General features: G+C 41.3%; 3 protein-coding genes and 1 long non-coding RNA gene across 9 annotated transcripts; 3 read left to right on the forward strand and 1 right to left on the reverse strand.

The window, feature by feature from the left end:
* The first annotated feature begins 3,137 nt into the window (after positions 1–3,137).
* LOC110760064 (uncharacterized) lies at positions 3,138–6,853 on the forward strand. Of its 6 annotated transcripts, none has more exons than XR_015825689.1 (4): positions 3,138–3,458; positions 3,557–6,020; positions 6,114–6,238; positions 6,594–6,853. It is a non-coding gene; the product is annotated as an uncharacterized LOC110760064 (long non-coding RNA). The 6 variants fall into 6 exon arrangements; XR_015825691.1 differs by having other exon boundaries at positions 6,169–6,238; XR_015825692.1 differs by having other exon boundaries at positions 3,557–5,278; positions 5,666–6,238.
* A 597-nt stretch (positions 6,854–7,450) lies between these two features.
* On the forward strand, positions 7,451–15,019 carry LOC110745571 (microtubule-associated protein 70-1-like). The gene is made up of 6 exons (XM_088244232.1): positions 7,451–7,594; positions 13,533–13,598; positions 13,699–13,869; positions 14,173–14,343; positions 14,463–14,618; positions 14,720–15,019. Exons 3-6 carry the CDS (start codon positions 13,807–13,809, stop codon positions 15,002–15,004), a joined length of 675 nt encoding a protein of 224 aa, XP_088100358.1. The 5' UTR covers positions 7,451–7,594; positions 13,533–13,598; positions 13,699–13,806; the 3' UTR covers positions 15,005–15,019.
* On the reverse strand, positions 10,956–12,079 carry LOC148293097 (uncharacterized). The gene is made up of 2 exons (XM_088244585.1): positions 11,332–12,079; positions 10,956–10,978 (listed from the first exon to the last, which is right to left on the reverse strand). The coding sequence occupies exons 1-2, from the start codon at positions 12,077–12,079 to the stop codon at positions 10,956–10,958; spliced, it is 771 nt and encodes a 256-aa protein (XP_088100711.1).
* Positions 15,020–15,441: 422 nt separating the features above from the next.
* Positions 15,442–17,890, forward strand: LOC148293098 (microtubule-associated protein 70-1-like). Its single transcript, XM_088244233.1, has 3 exons — positions 15,442–15,493; positions 17,385–17,589; positions 17,679–17,890. The coding sequence occupies exons 2-3, from the start codon at positions 17,404–17,406 to the stop codon at positions 17,868–17,870; spliced, it is 378 nt and encodes a 125-aa protein (XP_088100359.1). The 5' UTR covers positions 15,442–15,493; positions 17,385–17,403; the 3' UTR covers positions 17,871–17,890.
* The last annotated feature ends 4,509 nt before the right edge of the window (positions 17,891–22,399 follow it).

The following is a 22,399-nucleotide window of genomic DNA, read 5'->3' on the forward strand; positions in this document are numbered from 1 at the left end:
CCAGCTCCTCGAGGTGCCTTTTCCAAGCATTGCAGTTGTTGGTGTAATGACCATGCTCCCCATGGAATGCGCAGTATTTACTACTGTCCCTCCTAGTGGGGTCTCCCTTCATGGGTGGCGGTCTTCTAACCCACGGCTTGTCCTTCACTTGTGCCAGGATCTGGTGGATCGGGATAGTGAATTCAGTGAAGGTTCCTGTTTCCGAGCCTCCCTCTTGGGGTCGCGATCTACGCTTGTCTCGGGCTTTGTGCTCGAACTTGTTGCTTTTTGGCTCGCCTGCCTTGTCGGGTGGTCAGCTTGCTCGTTGGCTTTCTTCGCGGCGATGCGGTCATCATCCCAGAGAGTATAGCGCTCTGCCGTCACGAAGACTTCTGCCAAGGTTTGGCTCAGAGTTATGGCCAGCTCACGGTACAACTCGTGTTCGGTTGGCAAGCCCTTCTTGAAAGCTGAGGATGCAACTTGGTCATTGCATCCTATGATATTCGCCTTCTCACCCTTGAACCGTCTGAGGTAGTCTCGAACAGACTCATCTGGCTTCTTGCGCAGGTTGAACAAGTGGTCTGCATGCTTTCGAACTATCTTGTAGGAGGTGTACTCCTTTGTGAAGATGAGGGCGAACTCCTTGAAGTTGCCTATCGACGCGGACGGTAGAGTGTGGAACCAGTCTTGAGCTGCTCCTCGTAAAGTCATCGTGAACACTTTGCACATCAGGGCGTCGTCTGCCTTGTACAGGATCATGGCGCTCTTGAAGTGCCTCAAATGGCTATCAGGGTCAGAGTCTCCTTTGAACGGAGTGATGGATGGCGTTGTGAACCGCTTTGGCGGCGGAGCTCGTTCCACTTCCTCGGTAAAGGGCGAGCAGTCGACTCGATCAATTTCCTTGCACAGGGCCTCCTCTGTGCTTCTATTAAGTTGGAGTCGGTCATTCACTAACTTCTCGACATCCTCTGCTCGCAGGGCTGGTGGCTCGGGTCGACGTCTTCGGTGCCTCGAGCGCCGCTGGTTAACTTCCTCCTCTGCCGCCAAGGGTCGATCCCCTTGGTTGCTCTGCCCGTGGGGCAGATTAGGAGATTGAGCTTGTGAGGATTCCTCTGTGGCTTGTCGCCGTGTGTTGGTCCTCGAGCGGGCTGGTGAGCGTCGATCATTGCGCTCGTTACGCGGTTGTTCACGAACTCGAGCTCCTTGCGAACCCAACCTAGGTTGAATACTTCCTTGTGGGCCCAAGCGAGCGTGGACATTGGACCGTGGGCCTAGCCTCTCTCGTACATTGGTCCTTGGACCTAACCTCGAACGGATCGTCGACCGGCTCAGAGTATGACTTGCAGATGTCTGTGTCTCTCCAGCACGATCTTGTTCTCTCTCTCCTGCCCGTTTGCCCTTGCCTGACCGGCTTGGGACCTCTCAAACTACTCGCTGACATGCCCGTGCGTCCTCCTCTCCTCGTCATGGGGTCCAAGGTTAGGGCCTTGGTTCAAGTTGATCTGCCTGAGTAGCTGGCCAATCAGGTTGTTCTGATCGTCGACCCTTTGTGTGAGCTGATCAACCCGTGAGTTAAGGTCCACCTGACCAGAGGTGTGCATTGGGCCCAATGGCACGTGGGCTAGGGCTCCATTAGACGCGTACACAGGTGCATACGTCAAGTGTGGTGGCAGAGGAGGGAGAGAAAGGATCTGCTCCAAGGCTGGGGAGGCACCAAAGTAGCCATGGGGCTGTGCAGCAAGTCCAACAGTTGAGTGGTGTGGCTGCTGCTGTGTTCCGACAGCAGGATGGCGCGGCAGAGCAACTCCGGCCGCTGGCGCTTGTGGTTGCAAGGCTGTGCAGGTCACAGGACCACATGGTGGCTGTTCTGCAATTCCAGCAGCTGTCTACGGCGGCTATTCTGCAATTCCGGCAGTTGGAGGTGGCTACGAAGCACTTGGAGGCGGACGCAAGGCGTTGGCAGCCACGATTCCGTGAGGTTGCAGAGAGGCTTCCACCACGAAACCATGAGACGGGCCCGTCGTGGTGGTGTTACTCTTCGAACGTCTTGTATCGACCATGGTTGATTGGAAAAAGTTGTGGAAAATGAATTTGGAGCATGCTTTGAGTATAATTTCGCGCTCTCAATGAAAGCACCAATTTGTGGGAGCAAATTTCCTCCCACGAGAATATTCGCCCAAGATTCCTTCGTCTTCTCCGCTTCCTTCTCTCCCTGCAAAATAGATCGGAGTAAAAGGACCACACCCGGGGGGTGTTGGCCAAAGGCCCTCCGATGCCTAAGTTAGGTTGGGTATTTCAAGGAAAACCGGGTGGCCGGAGCCGTGTGTGGTGGCCGGAGCCTTTTGTGAGGGAGAGAAAGAATATGGTGGCTAGGGTTTGTGAAAGATAATTTCTGCAGAGTTTCAGTAGGAATTTAGACGTACCTTAACCCTTGTGTGTAGCTAGGTATTTATAGGAGCCTCGGAGGCTAGGGTTTCAGAGGAATAATTCCGTAGATGGAAGGGAATTATTCCTCCCCTATTAGGCGAGATTTGATTAATTGGGGATTTGATTTATCTGATTTAAATCAAATCCCTAATTAGGGTAGGAATCAAATCAATCCCCATTTTAATTAGGTAATTGCCAATTTAATTGGGTAACTCCCAATTAAATTGAGTAACTCCCAATTAGGTCAAATAATCCCCAAATGGAAGGAATTATTTGACCTAGGGTGATTTAATTCGGTTCCCACAATCATCACCCTAATGCATGGCTTTGATCAAGTCCGAGTTGAGCTCAACCGCCTCGAGAACGATCTCCGAGGTCTCTCTCTTCTTCTTTCCTTCTCCGCTCTCCATTTTCCCGGCAAAATTTGGAGCTCACATTTTCTTTGTACATAGGGAGAAATGATATTCTTATTTCATCAAATTGACCAATTCGTCGTATTTCTGGAAACCAATTTCTTCTAAATTCAGAGCCGCATTTTCTTACTAAGGAAAGAAACGATCACTACTACAAAATTGTAAAACCACGACACAAAATAGACGACCGTGTAGTTTAAAACCGTCGTTGTATTTTAAAAGATGACGGTTTTACAAAAGCGTCGTTATATACCATTTTAGACACCACTAAAATAGAGTTGTATTTTAAAAGACGACGTTTGTAAATTACAAAGGTCGTCTTTTAAAACACGCTAGGCTCCTTAAGTGAGTTCGCTCTCGACCTAATTTTCAGATTTCCTCCCAACTCGAAAACATTCCCTCCTCTACTTCTCGCAGCGCTCTCTCAACTCTCTTGAACGAACTCTGAATTTTCCTCATCTCTCTTCCTCCCTCGTCGTCACAGATCTCTCTCTTCATCTGTCTTTCTCTTTCTGCTATGCGTCTCTCTCTTGACCATTCGCTTCTTTTGCTTTGCAGGTCGTGATCGATAACGTCGTCTGCTCTCCACTGCGACTTTACTCAAGGTTTCTGAGCTCGCCATCTCGTCGGGCCGTCGTGGTAAGTGAGAGTTTCAATAAGAGATTTTGGGCTTTTTCTATTTCAAATCCCTAGTATCCTTTTACTTGTACTTTCTCATCGATCTCCATCTCTTTCAGATCAAACCCACCGAAACCCTAAGCTTGCTCCTTTTGCAACAAAACCTCCAAAGCCGCGAAGGCCTCTGCAACAGTTGGTCTGAAATTTCTTTTCTTTTTTATGTTCTTTATGATTTACCTATTATATTGTTTCAATTTGATTATGAGTTGTTGCTCTGTTTGGATTATGCTGGTTGTCTATTCATATAGATTTTTATTTTCTGGAGTGCATTTCTTTCATAAGAACTCTGGTCAGTCCCCTTTCTCAGTCTCAGGCTTTAATTTCTCGAACAGAGATGAGAGATGGTTTGTGGTTCGTGAATTTTAAGGTGGGGTTCAGATAATCTTAGTTGAGTCTTGCTAATACTGCAGCTATATCATGTATATTTTAATCTCAGTTGATCTCTCTCTCTCTCTCTGTTTTTTTGTTTTTGGTTCTCTTTCTTGATCCACGGTATGTCTCAAAATGCATCAGATACTCAGAATTCGTATTTAGTTGACTACATGGATACATGATGGATATGCAAGGGATACATGAGGGGTTATTTTGTATTTTCTTTTCCAAGAACAAAGGGGAGAGGGTAATTTTTTTTGGAAAAAAATGGATTGTTTGGAATTGTTTCTATAAAAGCGAGATCTGAGTGCTAGTTTCAAATGTTAAAGAAAAAATAAACAATTAATATTTAACTATATATTTCTTTATTGTCTTATCCCTGTATATGCTAATCTTTTGTCATATCGTCGTATTGTTTTGCATATCTTGTAACATATCTGTGCAACACAACAATGGATTATTAGCTTTCTTGTCTGAGATTTTTCCTTTTCTGATTTTTCGCTGACAACTTGACATTGATGTTCATTTTTATGCTTCAGTGTTGTAGTTTTGCCTTAGAATACTATCTGATATAATTCTTTTTCAATGCTGTAGTTCCGTTTGGTTTTCGCTTTAAAATTGCTACTTTATCAAATGCTTTGGTTTAATTGGTTGAGTATTGGCCAATGCTTGGGTGGTGGTTGAGCTCATGAAATATGGTTTGGATTTTCATGTCTGCTTTCCTTAGTTGCAGCTAGGTGTGTAAGCTTTTCCTTAGTTACTGCTTCAGAAGTAAATTCCGCTTGATTTCTGCATTTTGGTGTATAAACCACAATAATTCAGTGCTTAGTATTGTGAAGTTGTTATCCAATTAGAATGAGTATTGTACCAATGTTGATAATCATGTCTAGCGTGTTAGAAATGGATAAGATAAGTGAACCATATTGCTGAGATTACTGTCATTACTGAGATTATTGCACTTTTTGAGGTGATTTCCCCCCCACTCCTCTCTTTTTTTACACTAACACTGGTACTTTCCTTTCTTGACTTTGTGGTGCTAAGGGTTGCATTTGTTTGCCAAATATTTAGGTATTGCGTGCTAAGAATCATTTATTTTACTTTTTATTTTTTCTTAATTTGTGCGGCTGTATTTTACCTGAAATTAGAGTTCCTCTTTCTCTTTGACATGTTGTGATAAGTTTAATGGGTGATTTGCGTTTTATAAATATAAAGTGAAGGTCTTGGGATAATTTGTTCATGATCCAATTCTATCAATATATGTTTTGCAATTTTCTGCATAGTGTACCAAATCTTAAGTGAAGGCACTTAACTGTTATCATGACATGGTATTCTTCAGCATCGCAGTGTGGTTTTAAGATGTTCACTAGGGCTGCTGCAAGAAAGTTTTTCACTAACATCCGTTTGAACAGGTAATTCCACTTTAGATTGTATAGATAGCATTCTGTTTGAACAAGTAACTGCACTTCAAATAGCAATTTGCAATAGTTTATGCTTACCTCTGTTGCTAGAATTTCAAACCCATTCAACCTATAATTTAACAAGCACTTGGTTTGGCTTATTTAATTGTCAATTTCAGGTCATGCATATCTCAACCATCTGAAAAAAAAAAATTAAATAAAAAAGTGGACAGGCAATGTTCAATTAATTATATATAATGCAAGAGACGTGTGCAGGTGATGATCCTAAATTATTAACAACGGGCTAATTTAATTGTGCATGCATATATGATATACCACTTTCTTTTTCTGCAATATGCTCGTGCATGTCACGTGCTCTGTGTACTTTCATGTTAGCAGAGCAGATCGCCACTTCCTTCATCTTTTATTCATTTTGTTTGTACCATATCTGACCCTCCACTCGTACAACGACACGTGGATCTTATAAACTCGCCCAAGTACCCAAGGCCTCGGACAATCGGCATCGGCCACCGATGGCATTGTCTCAAAGCTGCGAACAGCCATTACGAGCCCAACTCGTCTACAATCGGCATCCCCTACCGATTGTAGAGAATCAACCTCGAAGTACCCGCCCAAAATATCTAAGGACTCGTGTCGACCTCAGAAGGCCCTCCCACGAGTCCCACATCGAAAATGAGCACTAAGAGCATACTAAATGCCCTCTATAAATAGGCCCCTCCACTACAATACAGGGGTAAGACTTTTCAGCTTGACTTTTATACTTCTATATGGTCAACAGCAAGAGCTCTTAAAACAACAAACTTACTTCGGCATCGGAGGGTCTTAGGCTGGTTCCACACCGGTTCCATAGACCTTACGAGTCTCGACTTCTTTCTATTCAGGATCAGCATCCAAGGACAGGAAGAATCGGCATCCAATATTCAATCGATCTCTCGATCGTCCATCCCATTTGTAAGTTGCACTCATCTCTATCTGTTCAGTTTTAGTGCCAACACATTTTATTGCGCACTTAGAGTTAGAGCCACTTCTTTTATTAGTCATTGGGGAGAATTTAGCTTCATGTCGTTTTGCCTGTAATGTTGCTTCAAATAGCAATTTGAATATATGCATCTTTTTACTGCTTCTCTGTTATCCTTTTGTTGTTGAGAATCTGATATGTATGTCAATTTGATGTTTAGGAGCAAATAATTTTTCTGTTGGCAAAGCGGCTTGGAATGATGACAAAAATTAAATTATGTTTTTCTGTGCTTCCCTGATATTATAGATTCTTTTACGGGAAGAATGAACAGATGTTGATTTTCTGCAGGTGGTGCTTTGATGTTGAGGTAGTTTACCTATGCAAATGGTTCATAATTCGAATGATCGAGATATCTGTGAACTGGTGGATCAAAGGAGAACTTGTTAAGCATGCCAAATATGCTTTAGGAGCTTGTGCTCATGTCTGTTGGATATAGGACTGCTATGTAATTGCTATTAAATTTTTGAAAGAAACGATTTGGATATATTGGTAAATTATGAAATTACTATTGAATCTTCAAATTTTAAGAAAGAAACAATTTGAGTACATATGTATGAGTGGGTAATAGCATATTTGGATATGAATTGTTCACAAAGCATTATGGTTTTATAGTTAAAATTGTTGTAGAGAACCATTGGAAGTGGAAAAAAAAGAAGCTAAAATATAAAATCACTACGTCAGTTTTGCAATAAATACATGATGATAGTTTCAACGAAACCGTCATCTTTATAGTTGATAGACGACTGTATTTTAACAAACAGTCATCTTTAGGGATAATAGATGACGATTTTTTTTTAAAATCGTCGTCTTTTCAGCTAATACACGACGTTTTTCAACAAAACCGTCGTCTTTACATATAATAGACGACGGTTCTTTCATAAAAACCGTCGTCTTTACAACTAATAGACGACGGTTATTTTAAAAACCGTCGTCTTTACATGTAATAGACGACGGTTAATTACCGTCGTAGTTTGACATTTAAAAAGACGACTGTCGATTTAACGACGGTTTGAAAAAGAAAAAGACGACGGTGTTTGCCCGTCGTCTATTTCAATTTTTGTAGTAGTGGATATTTCAAATTTGTTAGAGCTTTGATCCTAAAAAGAAATTTCTTATTTATAATTATATTTCGTGTACTTTATAATTTATAAGGTCAAATTTGACTGATATATACGTTTTTTAATTTATGAAATGAAAAAACAGATAAAGATAGGGAATTGGGAGATGCTGTTGGGGAAATCAAGTCTTTGAGGAATTCAGAGCGCCTTAAAGAGAAGGCGGTGGAAGAGGTACTCTATTTTGCTTATAAAGCCCAAGTTGTGCTTCTATTTGTATTGATTTTTATTAGTCAAACAATATGGTAGAATATTTTCAGATATATTTCATTCTCCGAAAGGAGGTATTTATAATACAGGTTACAAACCCTAGTAGGGTTTAATTAGTAAATAAGTGGAATCCTAATTACATAATATCTACACAAAAGGAAAAATAAATAAAACCCAAATAGAATAGGACTCGCCAACACTCCCCCTCAAGTTGGAGCAAAGACGTCACGCATGCCCAACTTGTCAAGCGAGTTGAGAAAGATACTTGTAGAAACAGCTTTCGTAAGAACATCAGCTAACTGATACTCTGAACGGATGAAAGGGAAGGACACAATTTCCGCGTCCAACTTTTCCTTAATGAAATTTCGATCAACCTCCACATGCTTTGTACGGTCATGTTGTACAGGATTATGAGCAATTGCAATCGCAGCCGTATTGTCACAATATAACTCCATGGGTTTATTAGGCCCAAAACCAAGGTCTTTCAACAATCTTCTCAACCATAGTAACTCAGATACACCATGGGCCATTCCTCGATACTCGGCCTCAGCACTAGATCTAGACACCACCTTTTGTTTCTTGCTCCTCCACGTAACAAGATTGCCACCCACAAACATAAAATACCCAGATGTCGAACGCCTATCTGTGGCTGAACCTGCCCAATCAGCATCAGTATACCCTTCTACATTTGTATGGCCATACTTGGAGAAAATTAACCCCTTGCCAGGAGTTACTTTCAGATACCTTAAAATACGAGTCACAGCCCCCATATGATCTACACTAGGAGAGTGCATAAACTGACTCACTATATTTACAGCATACGCAATATCTGGACGAGTATGAGCCAAATAAATCAACTTCCCCACAAGTCGTTGATAACGCTCTTTATCAGTTGGAACTTGATCGGGATATATCCCCAACTTATGATTCTGCTCATTAGGGGTATCAATCGGTTTACAATCCAACATTCCAGTTTCTGCAAGTAAATCCAAAACATACTTTCTTTGGGATAGAAAAATACCATGTTTAGATCTGGCAACTTCAATCCCAAGAAAATACTTTAAATCACCCAATGATTTCATCTCGAACTCAGAAGCCAGATACTTCTGAAGACTCTGTATCTCTAGATGATCATCTCCAGTCACAATCATATCATCAACATAAATAATTAAAGCCGTCAATTTACCTTTATGACGCTTCAGAAACAAAGTATGATCAGAGTTACTTTGCACATACCCAAACTTCTTCATAGATGCAGCAAATCTTCCAAACCATGCTCTTGGAGACTGCTTTAATCCATACAAGGATTTCCGTAGCTTGCACACCACACCCTCCTTAGAAGTCACAGGGATACCTGGCGGAGGATCAATATATATTTCTTCCTTGAGATCACCATGGAGGAATGCATTTTTGACATCAAATTGTAGCAGCGGCCAGTCACGGTTAGCAGCTAAGGATAAGAGTACGCGTACAATGTTGAGCTTAGCTACTGGAGCAAAAGTCTCTGTGTAATCCACTCCATATGTCTGAGTATACCCTTTTGCTAGCCTTGTAACGGTCAATGGAACCATCAGCCTTGTGCTTCAAAGTAAACACCCATCTGCACCCAACTGCCTTTTTTCCTTTTGGTAAAGGAACTAACTCCCAAGTAGCATTCTTGTTCAAGGCTTCCATCTCAACATGCATTGCATCTACCCAGTTTTGATCAGATAGAGCATCCTGCAACTTAGTTGGCACACATACAGTAGATAATTGACACAAATATGATGCATATGACTTAGATAAACGATGAGTTGACATATAATGGTTAATGGGATATTTAGACTTGGCATGTATATCAGGAGAATATTGTACTTTAGGTTTCCCACGGGTAGTACGTGGGGGCAAAGAATAGGTAGGCATATCACTAGAAAGTACCTCATTATCACAACTTGATTGAGGCAATGGCAGGGTAGAGGGGGGTATATTATCAATTTCATTTGTACGAGAGTCGCCAATATCATTGTTATGTCCTTCTGAGAGAGGCTCGAAAACACCATTATTTTCGTCTGGCGACCGGTCGTGGCTTTCCTCACGACCGGTTGCGTCACTCGTATCGGTACTGTTATCGCTCGTCGACGCGGGCGACCGGTCGCTTCCTATGTGCGACCGGTCGTTTCCAAGCAGATTCATTAGCGACCGGTCGCCCACTTCTACACGACCGGTCGTATCTAGACAGATTCGTTCGCGACCGGTTGTGTCCTCACTGCGACCGGTCGCTTCGCTCGTATCGGTACTGTAGTCCCAGCTCGACGCGAGCGACCGGTCGTTTGCATCCTGTTCGCCAAAAAATTCCATATTTTCCACTCCGAAACTCTTCAATTCACTCCCACTCTCCCCCTGAGTTGAAGAGGAGGGAGAAACATAATAGGGTACTTCTTCATGAAATGTGACATCCAAAGTGACATGTACCTTCTGAGTAGGCGGGTGATAACACTTATAACCTTTCTGAGTCGTAGAATAACCAATGAAGACACAGCGGAGAGCACAAGGATCAAGTTTACTCCTTTGATGAGAGTAAACATGAACATACGCAACACACCCAAACACCTTCGTAGGTAACTTAGAGACCGAAACAGGAGGAGTAAGAGCACATAACACATCAAGTGGAGTCTTGAAATCAAGAACCCGACTAGGAGTACGGTTAATCAAGTAGGCGGCGGCTAAGACACCATGTCCCCAAAGATGATGAGGAACAGACATATCCAACATCAGAGAGCGAGCAACTTCAAGTAACTGGCGATTCTTCCTTTCAGACACACCATTTTGCTGAGGTGTAAATGGAGTGGTAGTTTGGTGAATGATACCTTGATCACGAAAGAATTGGGCCAAGGTATGATTCACATATTCACCGCCATTATCAGTGCGAAATACTTTAACACGAGCATGGAACTGAGTAGACACCATGGCACAAAAGTCAGGAAGAATAGAGGCAACATCATGTTTATTCTTCATCAAATACACCCATGTTAAACGAGTGCAGTCATCAATAAACGTCACAAACCAACGGAAACCATGAGAAGTCACACGAGCAGGACCCCAGACATCAGAATGTACTAACTCAAAAGGCAAAGCAGCTTTATTATTACTTAAGGGAAAAACAGTACGGTGGCTCTTGGCCATTACACAAGTCTCACATTTGAAACTAGACTCATCACACGAACTAAATAACGAAGGAAACAAATGTCTAAGATAACCAAACGACGGATGTCCTAAGCGACGATGCCATAACCAAAGTTGGTGCTTGTCCTTGACACTGCCACTCAGAGCTTTATTAGCGACACAATCACGAACTGCTGCAGCCGGCAACTGTAAGTAATATAACCCCCCCATCCGTTTACCATGCCCAATCTTCTCGTGAGTCCTGAGATCCTGGAAAAAATAATGGGTAGAATAGAAGGTAGCAGAAGCGTTAAGTGTATCAAGTAAACGCCCAACAGATAACAAATTGCAATGAATATTGGGAACCAAGAGTGCATGAGACAGGGGTAAAGAAGGAGTAAGATGGATGGTACCTTCACCGGTAACTGGGGAAGGTAAACCATTAGCACTAGTAATATATGGGTCACGAGGGTTATGCGACAACTTATCAAACATTTTATCATTATAAGTCATATGATCAGAAGCACCAGTGTCAATTATCCAAGTAGTAGAACCCATACCTGGCATAGTATCAGAAGCACACAGATTTGCAGATGGAGGCGGAGGACGGGCCTCATCAGGAGTCACAGTGTAAGTGGCCTTGGGACCATACATACGAGCTTTGTAGTCAGCAAACCAATCAGGGTACCCATGCTCCTTAAAACACTTCTCAGAGTAATGATCCCCATTACAATGGCGGCACTTAGGTGGACCTTCAAGAGAGCTAGAGGTGGAGGCAGAAGGACGAAACCCAGCAGAAGATCCAAACTTTTTTGACGGCGGGCGACCGGTCGCGACTTGCGGGGCGACCGGTCGGTGACGTGCTGGATCCACCTTAAGAGCCAGCGATCCTCCTCCAAGCATAGCGGACTGACGGGTATCTTCCTCCATGACCATGGCATAGGCTTCGAGAGGGGGTGGAACAGGACTAAGGGCAAGAATACGGCTACGAACACCATCATACGGTGGATCTAGCCCACCAAGAAAATCATAAACACGATCGGCTTCAATTTCTTTCAGACGACGAGCCCCATCAGTAGAACAATTAAACTCATGCGGACGCAAACAATCAATCTCTTGCCAGATAGCATGAAGTTTTTCATAGAACACTTTCACAAATTCACCATTCTGACCTATAAGTATGGATTGCCGTCGGAGTTGAAACAAACGAGAACTATTCTGAGTCACAGTATAGGTCTTCCGAGCAGCCTCCCATATATCAAAAGCAGTATCACCATGTTCGAACAAGGTACGAACTGGTTTAGTCATGGAATTTAGAAGCCATGACTGCACCAGACAATTATCTTCTTCCCATTCGGTATAGTCAGCGGAGTCTTGAGACGGAGCAGGCTTCTTCCCATTGATCCAACTTGCCATACGACGACTAGTAATCGTAATACGCGCACCACGAGACCAAGAGGCATAATTGGAGCCATCCAATTTATTAGATGTAATCGGGGTAGAGTAATCACGCGAGGGACGTGCCTCCTTCGGTGTAGATGCACTAGTACCAGTCACAACTATGGAATCATCACCCATGATAGATAGCAACGGAAACAAACACAACACAAAGCAGATACGATAAACACAGCACAGGTACGGGCACAAGAACCCTAAAAAGAAATTAGGGCACAGAGTAGAACACGGCACAAGAACCCTAAAAAAGAAATTAGGGCACAAAGTAGAACACAGGTGGGCACAACACACACAGGTCACCAGAAACCTGGCTCTGATACCAAGTCAAACAATATGGTAGAATATTTTCAAATATATTTCATTCTCCGAAAGGAGGTATTTGTAATACAGGTTACAAACCCTAGTAGGGTTTAATTAGGAAATAAGTGGAATCTTAATTACATAATATCTACACAAAAGGAAAAATAAATAAAACCCAAATAGAATAGGACTCGCCAACATTATTTTCTTATAACAATTTGCGTAGCGCGACGTTGTCAAGTTTTGATAGTAGCTACGTAGGCTTGTGAAGTTGTGATTATGGTCAGTGAAAGGAATCTTAATTGTTTTTTTAATTGTGGAATTAGCAGTATACTAGAATATATGAATGAGACAGATTTTGTCAGACTTTTATTGATTGTTCGTGTGCAATGCTGTTTGATATCTATAAAAAAATGTCTGTAAGTGGAACTTCTGTACAACCAAGATGAGATTTGATAGTCTTCTATGTTAATATTCAGTCTATTTATACTTAAAAGCTGAAACCTTCAGTCTGCTATATTACCTAGTGGTTACTGGGTTTTAAGTATTATTGCCTTTTGGATTAATGGTTTTATTCTATTCTAACATTTATTTATCTAAAATTTATCAAGATAACCCTACTTATTCAACTGCCACGTTGTGAATGGATGTTTTAGTCCTTTTTTTTTTTTTTTATATAATCGTTTTCTTCTATTGTGATGGATTAACATTTTATTGCTTTAAAATCTTAACTATTATATCCAGCAGCTTCACTTAAACATAGAAAATATCTCCTTTACCACACGATTATAGCCATATTGTTATTCTCAGTTTTGTTCTGTTCGATTTTTTATTGATGTCTTCTTCTGAGTGAGATAATTATAGGTTTATTACAAAATTATCAAAATTTTAAGAACCATGTTAAATTTTATTTATCAATGTATTGCTCTTTATTACAAAGGAGAAACTTTATGTTCAATCAGAAATGGGACTATCTGATTATTTTTCTGTTGGTTAATGATTCCAGTTGACAGATGAACTAAACAGGGTGGATGAAAAGCTGAAAGCAACTGAAGCCCTTCTGGAAAGCAAGGTACTAGTTGTATTTTCCTTTGCTGCCTCATTGTATTATCTTCTGTAACCAACAAATGCATTTCTGTTTGCAATATAATGAGTACACTTATGATTTGCAGAATCTTGAGATTAAGAAAATAAATGATGAGAAAAAAGCAGCTTTGGCTGCACAATTTGCAGCGGAAGCCACACTTCGAAGAGTTCATGCTGCACAAAAAGATGATGAAATGCCCCCCATTGAAGCCATCATCGCTCCACTGGAAGCAGAGATTAAGCTTGCTAGGCAGGAGGTATATACTTTCCTTCTGCAATACTATGACCTCAATTTTTATTTTCATCTATTCTTTTATTCAACATTCTTAAAGACAGATAGGATTGTTGTAAAACTTTTGATGTAGTAATTTTCTGTGTCAATTTCCACCGTCTAGTTTGGTTTCCATATTGGTTTATACATGTGAGGTTTAGAATGTTCATAATGTATTGGGTTTCTGTATTCTTACTGTCTTTGTGGGTCTATTGATTCGTGCACATGAAAAGAAAAATAACGAGTTAATTTTTTTTCTTTAATACCTTTTCATGTCTTGGTTTTTTAGGTAGCAAAGTTGCAGGATGACAACAGAGCACTTGATCGGCTTACGAAATCCAAGGAGGTTGCTCTAGTTGAGGCCGAGAGAACTGTTCAGATTGCTATGGTAAAAGCATCCTTGGTTGACGATCTGCAAAACAAAAATCAAGAGCTGATGAAACAGATTGAAATATGCCAGGTATGTATGTTCTCTGTGTTTTCCCGCTGCAGGCAATGGGTGTGATTGAGGGAATGTACCGTTGATTTTGTACTAGCATTAGACACTATTTTTTGTAACATGTACTAATGGATTATCAGGAGGAGAACAAAATCCTTGACAAAATGCACCGGCAAAAGGTGGCTGAGGTTGAGAAGCTAACACAAACCGTTCGTGAGCTTGAGGAGGCTGTTTTAGCCGGTGGAGCTGCTGCCAATGCTGTGCGTGATTACCAGCGTAAAGTGCAGGAGATGAATGTAATAAACATTTCTTGGAACTCCAGTTCTTGCAAATCACTTCGTAGTTGTTCTGAGTCTGTCACAAATGCAAACTGCCTCTAACCTTCAAGCTTCCGTAGGAGGAGAAAAAACTGTTGGAACGGGAGGTGGCTCGTGCGAAGGTCTCTGCAAATAGGGTTGCCACTGTTGTTGCAAATGAGTGGAAAGATTCCAGTGACAAAGTGATGCCCGTAAAACAATGGCTTGAAGAAAGGAGATTTTTTCAGGCATGTTACAACTTCAATGCCACCTCATCATTTCTGCATGCAATTCCTTTAATTTGTACAAATAGTCATTTCGTTTCATTGTCTCTAGTTGCATCCTTCACCCAAGAGGTTGGCATTATGGCTATTGAATGGGCCTAAGGCGCTTCTTGCTGGATAAGGCAACTGCGTGGACCTAGTTATTATCAATTAAAATGTGGACCAGATGCCTCGTCAGCCCAAAAAGAAAGCATGAATTGGATATTTTTTTTCTACTTTAAATCGTTCTAAAAGTATTTAATGATCATCTATGTTAACCCAAGAGGTTTAACATATGGAAATATGATCTAGTACCATAGGTGACCTGCAATCTGGAAAATGGTTCTTTATTGCATAGACCACATATAATGCCTTTGAGAAGTTGCTAGAAAACCGGATGTGCGCGCGCGTGTGCGTGCCGTTGTTCTAAGATGGTTTATTTTGCCTTAACAAGCGGCGGTGAAAGTGAAAACAGATCAGGAAAGGAACAGTTAATTTTATTTGAGATTTAAAATGAAATATTTGACATGATTTTTGTAGGGAGAAATGCAACAACTTCGAGACAAATTGGCAGTAGCTGAGCGTACTGCAAAGGCAGAAGCACAATTAAAGGTATGCTAACTGTTTTGAATTTAGTCTGCTCTGACAATAAGGGTAACTGTTTCCTATTGATTTTTCCGATAACAATTATAACTCTTCTAGAAACGTTGATTAAATATCTCTAACTCATACCCATACCATACTTGTGTATTGTGATCACTCCAACAACCACCGGTGATTTTCATTGCATTAATTTGATTTGGTTTCAGATTTTTTTTATTTTTCTTAAAACAAGCATTGGTGTAAAAGGGCTTGTAGTTCAAGTTGTTAAACAGCATTTATCCATGCATATCCTAGGTCTTAGGTTCGATTTCCTCCTTCCCCAATATCGCTTGTATCAAAAAAATGAAAACCTTTGTCTCTTTTTAAAAAAAAAATTAAGGGAATTTACATAATATTTATAAAAAAAATGAATGTAAATACTTTTAATCGTTTGAGTTACAAATTCATTTGATCTGTATTCATAAAATACAAACTCTTTGAGTTTTCAGTTACATGACAATAGAAGGGATGAATTTTTAATTTTCTGTTTTTGTTTTTATGGGTATGTGTTTAAGCCTCTTCTTAACAGTCAAGCATTAATTGATTTCTTAGGAAAAATACAACTAAGATTCAAGGTTTTGGAGGAAAAGTTTAAAGCATCGAATGGAAAATCCCGCCCATCCTCATATGCAAGAATCATCAGCAATGGGCCTTCAAGGCTTCAGTCTCTTGGTGGAGCTGAGAACTTCTCTAGAGCGTCCTCTAATGGCTATCTATCTAGGACAAAATCGAATTTACAATCTGGTTTCAACATTGCTACTGCAATATTGAAACAAGCCAAGAGTTCATCTAGATTGTTTGATGGTGGTAGTAGATTGCTAGACAGAGATAAGCTAGTCATAGATGCAACTGGGAAAGATAACACAAACAGTGTGTTGTGAATTAAGACTAACTCACTTCCCCTTAGGACCTTGTTGTTGATGAACTTTGTGACAAACTCTATGATGGATGAGTCTTACACACACACAGAAATTTAACCAAATAGAAATGACACAAGTGTTTATAGAGGTTCAGCAAAATGCCTACTTCCTCTTTGGTGATCTCCTTGAGAACTTTCACTAATGAAGATAGGTTACAACTTTGGTTTACAAAGAAGGAAACCCCCTTAGAAATCTACCCTCACAATCTGTTTCTCTCTCACCCTTGCTCAACAACTTGATACACTTAGAGAACTCTCTTGCTCTCCCCTTGGTATTTTCTGAACTTACAAGTTTCCAGCTTCTATACAATTCTCTATACTTTGCACAGACTTTTGCACTTAACAACTTAATGTTCTCTTGCTTCCTCTTCCCTCATATATAGGCCTTTGGACTCCAAGATAAGGTATCATTAAGTTCTGCACGTTCTTACTTTAGTTATCCAACTTTAGACACCTGTTCTTGGCAGCTCACAAAGCAAGGGAACAATGGATGATAGCTGCCATATATCTCTTGAACCAAGAGAGTATTCACTCATTGAAGCAAGTCATCAATTTGCCAAAGTGTTCTCCCCATCTTTCCAGCTGCTTGCCACCTTCTAATATCTCAGAATTGATCAGAAATATCCTTGCAAGTCGATAGAAAGTGATAGCACACAAAGGAAGACTTGAAAACGCGTAGAAACTGAATCAGCAACGTCGGGGCGACCGGTCGCCAGGACTAGGTGACCGGTCGCTTTTCCACAGAGTCTCCAGACTTCGATTTTCTTCTCTGAACCGACCGGTCGCTTATAACATGCGACCGGTCGCTTTGGCACAGAGTTGAAATTCAATTCAGACTTTGCAATCTGCCTGAAACCGACCGGTCGCTCATAACCTGCGACCGGTCGCTAGTCTTTATTTTTGTATCCTTTTAATTGAGCCATTTTTTTTTTCTCAACACAGTGCCAGTGATCAGACTCAGATGGATGAGACAATTGGTAGACATGAGGAGAGGGCAAATGGATCTTTGGCTGAACAATCCAGGACAGAGCATGAAGATTATGTTTCTGGAGTGCTGTATGATATGTTACAGAAAGAGGTCGTATCTTTGAGGAAAGCTTGCCATGAGAAAGATCAAATCCTCAAGGACAAGGATGATGCAATTGAGGTTAGCTAGTAGGACCTATCTCATTAATTTTGCAACCTCTCTCCACTTTTGTTTTGCTCTTAACTTGTTTCTTGTGTGGAATCAAATAGATGTTGGCAAAGAAGGTGGATACACTTAACAAAGCAATGGAGGTTGAGGCCAAAAAGATGCGGAGAGAAGTAGCTGCCATGGAAAAAGAAGTCTCTGCTATGCGTGTCACCAAGGAGCCTGATCAGAGGGCACGGCGCTCAAGTGCTCCCCGAGGGGTTGTAAATAGCTCTCATACACTTTCTTCTAGGTAAATAGTTGTGTATAATCTTTAATGGCCTAAAACTGATGCACTAGTTGTGGAACAGGCCGTCATTCTTGTTCCTGCTAAGTTCTTGATTATATAAAACAAACAAAAATGCATGGCGCGATATCCTTTTTTCTCCTTTTTTGGTCATCACATGGTGTGATATCAAATGCTGAAAGTTGATTGATAACTTTTGAGCTACTTCGACTAGAAGACCATTGATCAATCTGAACAAAGTTTTCTTCTTTCTTTCAGGAATGCACACAAGTCTAGGTGATTGACATGGCCGTGACACGATGGCCACATCAAGGGCGCCACACCAATTCTTCGGATCTGCAATCAATATAATTGTATGGTTTTGTCATGATTTTTCGCTCGTCTCCATCTATTTAAGTTGTAAAGAACTGACTTGAGGTTTCTCAGGTCACCCTGCCTTGTATATTTCTTTTGTACTAATATTTCCCGGAAATATACCACCGAGGGTGGCATGAAAGTTATGAAAGAGATGTGGCTTGTTAGATGCTTTTCAAGGAAACTGCGGACATGTTAAAACTCTGTATACCATAACATAACTGTATATTGGTAAGGAAGTTCACGTTAATTCAATACAGCTTTTGGGCTACATAGCCTTTTCCGAAAATGGGTTTACTGGGTTAACTCATGCTTTCCTTTTGTCCCAGTCTCTTGATATAATTTCCTAGAGATAAGCTGCCTTACAAGGATTTGCTATCTAACCATTGTATGAGATATTCTTCCTCATCGTTCAAAGAATATACCGTCATCGAAAACAAAATTTGATGTCTTTTATTTGAATTAATCTGATTTAATAATTCAGGTATAATATTGTGAGTAGAATTAGACTCAATGGACTCATCCAGGTTGTGGGTTGTTGGAGAGAGAGAGGAGAGGAGAAGGGTGGTAGAGATTAGTGCATGTGGTAGATTGTGCAGCTCGAATCAGGTAAGAACGCTTATGTGAGAACATTATATAAGATTCTCGTGACTTCCAAATCGGCCATTGCCATCTTGCTGAGCTTAATAAGACCTTCATTGCACTAATTCCGAAAACTCCAGCTCCTGAAAATACCAATCAATTTCGTCCGATTGGTCTCTGCAACAACTCCTAAAATCCTTGCTAAGGTGTTGGCCAACAGATTGAAAAGTGTCATCCCTGACATCATCTCTGACACTCAAAATGCCTTCGTGCCGGGAAGACAAATCCAAGATAATATTCTTGTTGCCCATGAGGTTTTTCATTACTTGAAACTGAAGAAAACTGGTGCAACCTTTGAAGCAGGCATCAAAGTAGACATGAATAAAGCTTACGATCGCATAGAGTGGGATTTTTTGGAGGCTCTTATGCACAAATTGGGTTTTGCTAGAAATTGGATTCAGCTTATTATGGCATGCGTGTCTTGTTGTGAAAATGGACAAACACTTTCACTCACTCCCCTAATGATCTTGTTGTTGATGGACTTTGTGACACACACAATGATGGATGAATCACACACACACACACACTTGAGACAACAACCAAGCACAAAGTGACACAAGAATTTATAGAGGTTCAGCAATTGCCTACATCCTCTTGGTGATCCCCTTGAGAAATTCACTTCATGAAAGAATAAGTTACAACTTTGGTTTTACACAGAAAAACCCCCTTAGAACTCTATTCTCTCCCCAAGCTTTCTTTTCTCTCACACCCTTTGCTCAACACTTTGATGCACTTGTGAACACTCTCACAACCCTTGGTGTTTCCCCCTTGGTGTCAAGACTCTCAAGACCCCAACTCAGCTCCTAAACTTGAACTGATTGCTCTCTCTCACGTTCTCCCTTGGTGAGTTAACCTCCTTTGAACACAATAGCACGCAGCTACTTGGCCACCTTGAGATTAACCACACCTAACTTCAACTTGCTTTCTCATCTTATAATGTCTTGCTTTATCTCCATTACCTACACAAACCAATGGACACAAGATAAGGCACCATCTTGTCTTCCACGTTCCTTCCTTTAGTCTCCCACTTAGACTAAAGATCAGATCATGCAAGTAAACAAATCCCACTCCAGCCACCTTCCACAAAACCAGAAAATGGAGAATGAATCCTTCAAAGCAAGACAAACAATTGGCAATGAGTGCTCTCCCAACTATCCAGCAGGTAGTCCACCTTCCTTTACCTCAGAAGTGACCCACTAAGCCTCTGAAATCTTGTGGAAAGCGATAGCCCTCGAAAACACAGTTGAAAACACGTAAGAAAACGTCACAGCACGATTTTGGCGACCGGTCGCTTTTGGCAGAGTCGAAACACATTGAATCTGTGCTAGGGCGACCGGTCGCAAATAGCTGGCGACCGGTCGCTCGTCATTTTCGATTCAGACTTTGAATCTGCACTAAGCGACCGGTCGCCCAAACCTTGCGACCGGTCGCGTCCTGAGACACCTGCATCCTTAAATGTGAGCCATTTTCCAACATGTCTACTTTTTCCTTTTCTGTGATCGTGAATGGCAAACCTGGTAGTTTCTTTAAGCCTTCCAGAGCTCTAAGGCAAGGCGACTGTTTGGATGTGGTCTCCAAATCCAAGCTAAGTCAAGTGGTCTCCAAGTCCATACTTCAGAAAAATAAAGGCAGGGGGAACTACAACGGTTGGATGATCTTCAATTTTGGATATGTTATAGCCAACACAATTTCGAGCAAGTTTCGTGAAGCAATCACAACCATCCGAGAATCGCATATTAAAATCAAATGCAGAAACCGAGTCTGCAGAAACCCAGCAGCCATGGCTGAACACAAAAGATGGAAAACCGTTTTGAGGCATCAGGAAAATTGAGAACAATCTACAAATTTCACAGATTTTAGTCCTCAGGTAGACGAACAACTTTAATGAAGGAAGTTTTCTGATTGGAGCTTCCGAACTATGACTTATGGATTTCTGAACAGTACCCTCGGTTTTGGGTCTTGAAGGAGAAGGAGGAAGAAGAAAATGAGGAAAAGAAATGTAGCCAGCATGTAAACCAAGAAGGGAGTTTTTGAACTTGGTTGAAGAGGTGGCTTGGACATGAGAGGACCCACGTGGGTTTACTTTGGCATTCCCAAACTTGGTCGGCTGGAGTATTTGGTCTCTTTGCAAATTGGGTTGCAAGTGTTTGGGTTGGAATCCAATTGTCTTGTTATTTATATATATGAATGCAAGTTGCAGTCAAAAGTGGTGTTTTGTTGACTAACATTTGGACAAAGGAAGCAGCAAGTCACGTGGGAAAGCTTGGGATGTTGGCTGCAAAATGTGGGATGCAAAATGTGGGTTGCAATGTGCTGGATGCAAAATGTGGGTTGCAGTGTGCTAGATGCAAAATGTGGGTTGCAATGTGCTGGATGCAAAATATGGGTTGCAGCGTGCTGGATGCAAAATGTGGGTTGCAATGTGCTGGATGCAAAATGTGGGTTGCAATGTGCTGGGTGCAAAATAGCGGCTGCAAAGGTGGCCAAAATCGTTGGCTGCAAAGTTGGCCAAAGAGGTTGGGCGCAGGCCAAAGAGGTTGGCGGAAGGCCAAAGAAGTTGGGCGAAGGCCAAAGAGGTTGGGCGAAGGCCAAAGAAGTTGGGCGAAGGCCAAAGAAGTTGGCCAAAGTCTAGAGAAGGTTGGCCAAAGAGTTGCCCAAAGTATAGAAAGAGTTGGCCAAAGTGTTGGCTAGAGAGTTGGCCAAGGTGTTGGCCGAAAAGTTCTTTGTCTTGTTATATATATATAATTAATCAAAGCCTAATGCCATATGCTGCCAACATCAGACCAACATTCATGCAATATCAAATAAAAGGCTAAGAGGTCTGGTTGAGTGGGGAACCCACGCGGACGACATCCAAATATTTGGAGTTCACATGTCACTTAACGTTGGTGGGAGCCTTAACCAAGTCAGAAGCTCCAAGTGCACAACTTCTCACCAAATGTCAAATCAAGTCCAAAGCTCAGCCTACGAAACTAAGTTCAGATGTTTTCTAGCAGATGTTTTCAGTAGATGTTTCAGCAGATGTTTTCAGTAGATGTTCCAGCAGATGTTTTCTGTAGATGTTTTCAGTAAATGTTTTCAGTAGATGTTTTCCTACAAGTGGCGAAGTTCAAAGACAGGAAAGCATTAACATCGGGAGGATTTCCAAGACATCGGGTAGTTCGTGCCTAGAGCTCCGAAAAGCATTAATATTGGGAAGATTTCCAAGACATCGGGCAGTTCATGCCTAGAGCTCCGGAAGGCATTAACATCGGGAGGATTTTCGAGACAGATTAATTGTAGGGCCAAACCCATGAGCTAAAGGAACTCTATAAATAGGTCATCAGAAGAAGAGAGAAGGACCTCCGACTCAACACACAAAATCTATCTCTTTATCCTGTACTTTTCAATTCATAGTCTAGGATTTTATCTTTCAAGCTTTTCATATTATCCAAGCTCTTCGTTTTCCTAGTGTAAGCTTACTTTCTTGCAATTTAATTTCAATTGTCTTTGCATTCGAATTTAATTCAAGTCTTCATCGCTTTAATCTATTTTATCGCATTT

Source organism: Prunus avium, chromosome 7 (assembly GCF_965620075.1).
Source record: "Prunus avium chromosome 7, drPruAviu1.hap1.1, whole genome shotgun sequence".
Taxonomy (NCBI): domain Eukaryota; kingdom Viridiplantae; phylum Streptophyta; class Magnoliopsida; order Rosales; family Rosaceae; genus Prunus; species Prunus avium.

Bases quoted from the DNA above. Each gene is read 5' to 3' on its own strand.
- LOC110745571 (XM_088244232.1), top strand. From the start codon at position 13,807: ATGCCCCCCATTGAAGCCATCATCGCTCCACTGGAAGCAGAGATTAAG. The intron at 13,870-14,172 runs GTATATACTTTC...TTGGTTTTTTAG, and splicing joins TTAAGCTTGCTAGGCAGGAG to GTAGCAAAGTTGCAGGATGA. The intron at 14,619-14,719 runs GTAATAAACATT...AAGCTTCCGTAG, and splicing joins GTAAAGTGCAGGAGATGAAT to GAGGAGAAAAAACTGTTGGA.
- LOC148293097 (XM_088244585.1), bottom strand. From the start codon at position 12,079: ATGACTAAACCAGTTCGTACCTTGTTCGAACATGGTGATACTGCTTTT. The intron at 10,979-11,331 runs GTATGGGTTCTA...TATTACTTACAG, and splicing joins TGCTTCTGATACTATGCCAG to TTGCCGGCTGCAGCAGTTCG.
- LOC148293098 (XM_088244233.1), top strand. From the start codon at position 17,404: ATGGATGAGACAATTGGTAGACATGAGGAGAGGGCAAATGGATCTTTG. The intron at 17,590-17,678 runs GTTAGCTAGTAG...GGAATCAAATAG, and splicing joins ACAAGGATGATGCAATTGAG to ATGTTGGCAAAGAAGGTGGA.